At 50.6% G+C, this 8,073-nt stretch overlaps 1 protein-coding gene across 1 annotated transcript; it reads right to left on the bottom strand.

The window, feature by feature from the left end:
* Window positions 1–750: 750 nt before the first annotated feature.
* Window positions 751–7,983, bottom strand: LOC114791048 (disks large homolog 4-like). The gene is made up of 14 exons (XM_028981560.1): window positions 7,759–7,983; window positions 7,001–7,145; window positions 6,774–6,915; window positions 6,523–6,679; window positions 6,307–6,409; window positions 6,103–6,214; window positions 5,830–6,006; window positions 5,645–5,706; window positions 5,520–5,567; window positions 3,917–4,018; window positions 3,671–3,843; window positions 3,477–3,586; window positions 3,140–3,231; window positions 751–2,356 (listed from the first exon to the last, which is right to left on the bottom strand). Exons 1-14 carry the CDS (start codon window positions 7,948–7,950, stop codon window positions 2,250–2,252), a joined length of 1,722 nt encoding a protein of 573 aa, XP_028837393.1. The 5' UTR covers window positions 7,951–7,983; the 3' UTR covers window positions 751–2,249.
* Between the last annotated feature and the right edge of the window lie 90 nt (window positions 7,984–8,073).

Here is an 8,073-nt window from a genome sequence, read left to right as displayed (position 1 = left end):
TAACCCTGAGTGTCCCCAGGGAGGGACTTTCCCTGTAACTACTGATTGTAAGTCGCTCTGGATAAGGGCGTGTGATAAATACTGGAAATGTAAATATTAACGTTACATAACCCTAAATTCTCTTAATGTTATGTTATACAAGATAACATACCTGGTTTGTAACAATGTTCAGGGGTTAATGACGTCGCATCATGTGCTGGAATAGTGGACAAACGGAGCATTGCACTGTGTGCACTTTAACATACATTAAAAGTCCCCCGATACCACGGTCTGAGAAATGTCTGTTTGAGCGGCGTGTGAAGGGTTAATCACAGGTGCCAATTCCTCTTTGTGTAAGTAGAACTTTTTCCATCAGTGGCACATCTGGATGGAAGAATAGCCCTATTCTGCGGGGTGAATAGCCCCGTGCAGTTGTGGCCTAGCGGTTAAGGAAGTGGCCCCGTAATCGGAAGGTGCCACTGAGGTCCCCTTGATGAAGGTACCGTCCCCACACGCTGCTCCCCGTGCGCCTGTCATGGCTTCCCACTGTCACCAAGGGTGATGTTAAATACAGAGGACACGTTTCACCGTGTCACCGTGTGCTGTGCTGCAGTGTTACACAATGACAATCACTTCACTTTTCAATTTCAAACAGGAGAATCTGGTTTGAGGGACACGAGGAACCTCACCGCCATTCATTCAGGTAAGACCATCCATGTGAATCATAAAACACGTGCACATCTTTCACAATAACAACGCCATCTGCGTGCATTTTGTCACAAAAGGATTTTTAATGTCATTTATTATGTATTCATTTGTTGCTAATTTACAACAGGCATTTCCCAGGGCCCCGTCGAGGCTCAATCAGATAAATCAATCAATCAATCAAAAGAGGAATAATATTAGTTGAGGATGGGGCGGGGATATAAATCCATCACATCTGCACTCGGCGTGTGAGGTTATGATGCTTTACTATACATTAAGTACAGAATATACATCCGTAAAGGTGTGTGTGTTTCACCTGGTGTGTGTGTGGCTGATTTCAGAGCTCATGTGTAAATAAAGTTCACATCTATGGGAAGAAGCCGTGTGTGTGTGTGTGTGTGTGTGTGTGATACTTCAAGGCTGAGCTCTGCACCACTGGTAGAAATTAAGGCTCCAGTGTGGATGGGGACAGTCAGGAGATGGAACATCGGGCCCAAGCCAGCAAATCCTGAAATAAACAGTGTGTGTGTGTGTGTGTGTGTGTGTCTAGACTGTTGGCAGGGTAATGATGTGGTTGTTTAGCTAAATCTACATGTGAGTGTCTGTATGCTGCTGACTTACTTCACATCATCACTGGAGGAAGAGGAGAAGGGTGGCGATGAGGATGATGATGATGAGGAAGGACCAGCTGTTTTGCAGAATAAAAGATGAGCCCAGCCCTTACAAAATGATGGTTGAATCCAGCCCTTACTGAGTATGTGTGAGATCTGTGTGTGTGTGTGTGTGTTCGCCCTGATACGAGATGAGTTTTCACAGCAAAAATACCAGAGCTGAATCCTGGCCAGAGTTTATATGAAGCCACGCCCCCAATTTAACACAGTGTTAAACGATATTGACACGCCCCTTCCCAGGTACCAGACCAGAGGTCCATATCAACCCCGATTTACCCGCCAACATGGACTCATATAAATTCTGGGTTGTGGTGGTGTCTCTCTGGCAGTTTTGTGTGTTAAAGCCCCAGTAGACACACCCTCACCCCCCCACCGAGCAACACGGGAGATCTCCACCACGTTCTCCAGAAATAAACCAACCATGACGAGAAGTAACTGAACAGGAAATACGTTCTGAGAGCCACGGTAACCTCACTCACACACACACACACACACACACACACACACACACACACACAGATGTTATTGTGACACAACATTATAAACTCTGATGAAATAAAAATATCAGCATTTCATTTTACACAACTATACTATTTCATTGTCTGTGTGTGTGTGTGTGTGTGTGTAAAATGCGCAGGACAACACACACACACACACACAGGTCTTTGATATGACTATTTTCCCCCATAATTCCCTGGTGGTGTCATTAATATTCGGATTTTGCGTGCTCCTTTCATCTCTTGCTGGAGCGTCTCGTCCCCGTCTTCTCGTCCCCGTCTTCTCGCCAGTCCTGGTGTCGTACTGTACGAGAGGATGATGCGGTTTGTAAAAGAACGTGAGGGAGCGGAAGGAAGAGGTGAAGGTGCGAGGACGATCTGTCCTCTGTCCTCCTGCTCAGAGACGTTCTCTGGTGGGCACCCAGATGTAGGGTCCGGAGTGCTCCTCGATCACGGATTTAATGCGGTGGTAGATCTCCTCGAAGCTGTCGCCCTCCACGATTGCTGTGTGTACACACACACACACACACACACACACACACACACACATCGTGCAATTTTATCAGAACATATCCACATATCCAGCCACAACTTTAACAGCAATGGTGGCCACTGTTGCAGAAACAGGCCTGCACTCCAGAAGGTATCTGCTGTGGTATCAGCAGCAGGTCATGTCCTGTTGTGAGGTGGTGCCTTCATGGGTCAGACTTGTTATTCCAGAGCATCCCACAGATGCTGGATTGGACTGAGATCTGCAGAGTCTGAAGGACAATTAAACCTCTTCCTGCTGAAAGAGGGTGTGGCTGTCACGACCAAGTACCAGCGTGTCTTCTTCCCTTAATGCACCCTGTTTCCACATCAGAACAGGACACCTTCTTCCATTGCTCCATGGTCTAAATCTGGTGCTCACGTCCCAACTGTCGGAGCTTTTGAACTTCTTCAGAAACTTGATCTATAGCAGATGTTCTACTGGACCTGACAACATGGGCCAGTCTGTCCCCTTTTTGGACCACCTTTGGTCTGTCCTGACCACTTCGGTTCAGGAAAATCCTACAAGAGCTGCAGTTTTGGAGATGCATCTACCAACCAAGTTTATTTATAAAGCACTTTAACATTCAGTCCTGGGACCCGAAATAAAACCAGTTCATAAAACAAGGTAAGAAAATCACAATTTCGTCCTTATTCCAGAAGGTCCACTTTAACTGTCATCTGCTGCCTAATAAACGTCACCCACTTCATCTGCCAGTGGTCACCATTTTATTCCTGAGATTTTGTGTGTGTCTTTACCGGTGAAACACTCCAGGAAGTCCTGCTCCAGTTTGATGGCTCGGTCCAGAGCTCTCCTGGCCTGCTCTTCAGTCAAGCGCTTATTAATATCGCTGTAACACACACACACACACACACACACGTTTTTTTACAGTATTTACCAGACGTCTTTATCTGCCTTACAGTCAGTAGTTACAGGGACTCAGGGTTAAGTGTCCTGCTCAGGGACACGATGGTAGTAAGTGGGGTTTGAACCTGGCTCTTCTGGCTTATAGGAGAGTGTGTGACCATGTAGGCTACTACAAGAACTGAGTGATTCAAACACACACACACACACACACACACACACAGTTCTTACAGGATGTTCTCCAGCGACGTGGGCCTGATGAAGATGGCGATGGGCTGCAGCTGAGCCGACTGGAGTCTCCTCACAGCGTTGGCAGAGACGTCCAGGATGCAATGCTTCCCCTGGGACACAAAATCCCTTCAGCTCAGCACATCTGGACATACTGAGTGTGTGTGTGTGTGTGTGTGTGTGTGTGTGTGTGTTACCTGTTCAGCCACCTCCCTCACACTCTGCACGCTGGTGCCATACAGGTGTGTGTTGTACTGTCCCGCCTCGATGAAGCGGTGGCTCTGAATGTCCTTTTCCATCTGTTCCCGTGACGACACGAAGTGGTAGTCCCGCCCGTCCACCTCGTAGTCCCGCTTGGGCCGAGTCGTGTCTGCAGTTAAAACGGAACCCGGCGTTTACGCCAATTCCTCCGTCTCCCCCCCGACCGCCTTGACGGAACTCACGTGGAACGCAGGAGCCGAACTTGTCCGGGAACTCGGACAGGAGGTCGTCGTTCACGCGGTCTTTCGTGGGACCCAGGATGATGATGGGCCGAGCGTAGTGCACTGCAGGAGACACGCCCCAAAAACACAGACTCCACTTAGAAATACGGAACATAGAGCGCGCGGCATAGATCTACACCGCCACGGAGCACACACACCCGCACACGTACACACCACACACACACACACACCTACACACACCTACACACCGAGCGTAGTGCACTGCAGGAGACACGCCCCAAAAACACAGACTCCACTTAGAAATACTGAACATAGAGCGCGCGGCATAGATCTACACCGCCACGGAGCACACACACCCACACACGTACACACCACACACACACACACACACACCTACACACACACACACACCTACACACCGAGCGTAGTGCACTGCAGGAGACACGCCCCAAAAACACAGACTCCACTTAGAAATACGGAACATAGAGCGCGCGGCATAGATCTACACCGCCACGGAGCACACACACCCACACACGTACACACCACACACACACACCTACACACACACCTACACACCGAGCGTAGTGCACTGCAGGAGACACGCCCCAAAAACACAGACTCCACTTAGAAATACGGAACATAGAGCGCGCGGCATAGATCTACACCGCCACGGAGCACCCGCACACGTACACACCACACACACACACACACCTACACACACACACACCTACACACCGAGCGTAGTGCACTGCAGGAGACACGCCCCAAAAACACAGACTCCACTTAGAAATACGGAACATAGAGCGCGCGGCATAGATCTACACCGCCACGGAGCACACACACCCGCACACGTACACACCACACACACACGCACACCTACACACACACACACACCTACACACCGAGCGTAGTGCACTGCAGGAGACACGCCCCAAAAACACAGACTCCACTTACAAATACTGAACATAGAGCGCGCGGCATAGATCTACACCGCCACGGAGCACCCGCACACGTACACACCACACACACACACACACACCTACACACCGAGCGTAGTGCACTGCAGGAGACACGCCCCAAAAACACAGACTCCACATAGAAATACTGAACATAGAGCGCGCGGCATAGATCTACACCGCCACGGAGCACACACACCCGCACACGTACACACCACACACACCCGCACACACACACACACCTACACACCGAGCGTAGTGCACTGCAGGAGACACGCCCCAAAAACACAGACTCCACATAGAAATACTGAACATAGAGCGCGCGGCATAGATCTACACCGCCACGGAGCACACACACCCGCACACGTACACACCACACACAGACACACACGCCTACACACCGAGCGAAGTGCACTGCAGGAGACACGCCCCAAAAACACAGACTCCACATAGAAATACTGAACATAGAGCGCGCGGCATAGATATACACCGCCACGGAGCACACACACCCGCACACATACACACACAAAAACCTACACACCGAGCGTAGTGCACTGCAGGAGACACGCCCCAAAAACATAGACTCCACATAAAAATATGGAACATAGAGCGCGCGGCATAGATCTACACCGCCACAGAGCACCTACCTTCGATCTGGGTGACGGCCTCATAACTGTGGACGTAATCGTCTCTTCCTGTAAACACACAGGGACGGCGTGAGTGTGAGTGAGTGTGTGTGTGAGTGAGGGTGTGTGTGTGTTCAGATGCTGACCTTGTGGACCTAAACTGCCTCGTTCTTTAGCTTTCAGACGAGACCATTCCTTCCTCTCCAGTCTGGACACCGAGAAGACAGGAGAGACACAACATCAACATTAATAGTGTCTCTGAATTCGATTTGTGTGTTTAAGTTTGAATGTGAAGTGTGACAGGAGAGAGGTATCACACACGCACACACACCTCCTCTTACTGGGGACGTAACCGACCTCCTCCATCTCCCCCTGGGGACTGAGGCGTCTCGCCTGCCACCAGTCCTCGTCGCTGCAGTCCAGCACCTGCAGGACGTCCCCGAAGTGGAAGCTCAGGGCCTGGCTCAGGTAGCCGCAGTCTGCCGTCTTGTCGTAGTCACACAGCGCTCTGAGTCCCCGGAAGGAGGGACAGGCGGAGGGAGAGAGTGTGTGTGTGTACGGTGGTTATTGACTGTATCCGACATCACCGGAACGTTCCACGTACCTGATGTAAAAGCTCCTCTTGTTGGCCCGTAGTGACGTGGTGGCGGAGCCCATATTGCTGTTCATCAGCTGCTCTCGCAGGTCATGGATCTTCGCCTCAAACCGACTGTACTCTGCACACACACACACACACACACACACATTAGCACACTCTACATGGTCCATCCAGTTCTGGTACCTTCACGTTCTGTAGTCCTGCTTCTACCCTCTGGTCTGTACTGTGCAATGATGGTAACCGTCTGGCCGGCGTTCTTCAACGCGGCCGCTGCCTGCTCATGGGTGGCGTGTCTCAGGTCCACGCCGTTCACCTGCAGAGGGCGAGAGAGGGCGAGAGAGAGAGAGAGAGAGAGAGAGAGAGAGAGAGAGATGCAGGTGACGGCTGAGAGAGACCAGGGGGCAGGGAACGGCGAGAGGAACCCACGCTCAGGATCTGGTCGCCTTTGCGGAGCTCCCCGCTCAGGTCAGCTGGTCCACCCGCCAGGATGAAGGAGATGAAGATGCCCTCGCCGTCCTCGCCACCCACTATGTTGAAGCCCAGGCCGGTGGACCCGCGGTGGATCAGCACACGCCTCGGCTCCCTGTGGGCGGAGAAGTAAAGACTATAAAGATGATTATTAAAAAGGGATAACTGGTTATTAAAAGGAGAGTAGAGTGGTTTCCATGGTTACACACCTGGGCATGTCTTCGTCGCCCATCATCATCCCCTTTGGGATGGGGGAGTAGCGGCGCGGCGTGGTTGGAGTGAGGGTTTGTGGGTAATCTGAGCTCAGGTAGTTGGGGTGACCCATGTCACTGTCCAGGTGAGGAGAGTATGCTAATAACAGGCGTGGGACATGGATTATTGGTGCTGTCATCATCCTGGTTATTAATTACCAAGTTATTCAGGTCATGTGACTCACAGCTGGTGATGTCCGGAGGGTTGTAGGCATCACCAGGGTAGATGTGAGGGGCTTTGGCCACTCTCAGGTAAACAACCTCGGCCGTGTTCTTCAGAGCAGCCACCGCATCTTCATGCATCACGTCCTCTAATGACATGTTATTCACCTACACACACCAAACCGAGAACCCGTCCCATCAGCCCACAGCGTGCGTTTCACACCGTCACCAGCAGAGGGCCCCCAAACACAGAGAGTCACTTTACAGGTCCAGCATTTACCAGACGTCCTCATCCAGAGCACTCAGTAGTTACAGGGACAGTCCCCCTGGAGACACTCAGGGTTAAGTGTCCTGCTCAGGGACATGATGGTAGTAAGTGGGCTATTTTACGTACATACGCGCTACCAATCAAAGTTTGGAGACGGAGCCATTTTTTGCGAAAGACTTATTAAGTATTTCATATATATATATTTTACCTTCATGGCGGCTTAGTTCAATATTGTAATCATCCAAAAACACTTCATGAGACGCTCATTAACTTGAGAAGAAAGTGTCCGGGGACATGTCCAGGGTAAAGAGGACGGAGTTAGTTCTGTCTGTTATCTATGTTAATGGTGGGTTTTAGACAGGCGCCTGGAATAAGACGGATTATTATGGTTATTATGACCATTAGCAGAGTTTTATCTGAGTTAGTGTCCCACTGGGTTGGACGCAGAGGACACGTTTCATATCACGGAGGACTTTATTAGAGTCGGCTACACGCGCTATTGCAAACACTCACAGCAAGGATTTTGTCTCCGATTTGTAGTCGACCATCTTTGTGAGCAGCTCCACCCTCGATGATCTTAGTGACGTAGATGCTGTTGTCGCCGGGGACGTGCTGGTTACCAACACCACCAGCTATACTGAAACCCAGACCTACCACACACCGAGACATTAATATCACACACACACCACACACACCCGCACACATACACACCACACACGCACCCGCACACCACACATACACACCACACACATCACACACACCACACACATCACACACCACACACACCCGCACACATACACACCACACACACACATACACACCACACAC

This window comes from Denticeps clupeoides, chromosome 1, assembly GCF_900700375.1.
Source record: "Denticeps clupeoides chromosome 1, fDenClu1.1, whole genome shotgun sequence".
In the NCBI taxonomy this organism is placed as follows: Eukaryota; Metazoa; Chordata; class Actinopteri; order Clupeiformes; family Denticipitidae; genus Denticeps; species Denticeps clupeoides.
Note: the sequence above shows the minus strand (reverse complement) of the source record. Positions and strands in the feature narration are given on the sequence as shown.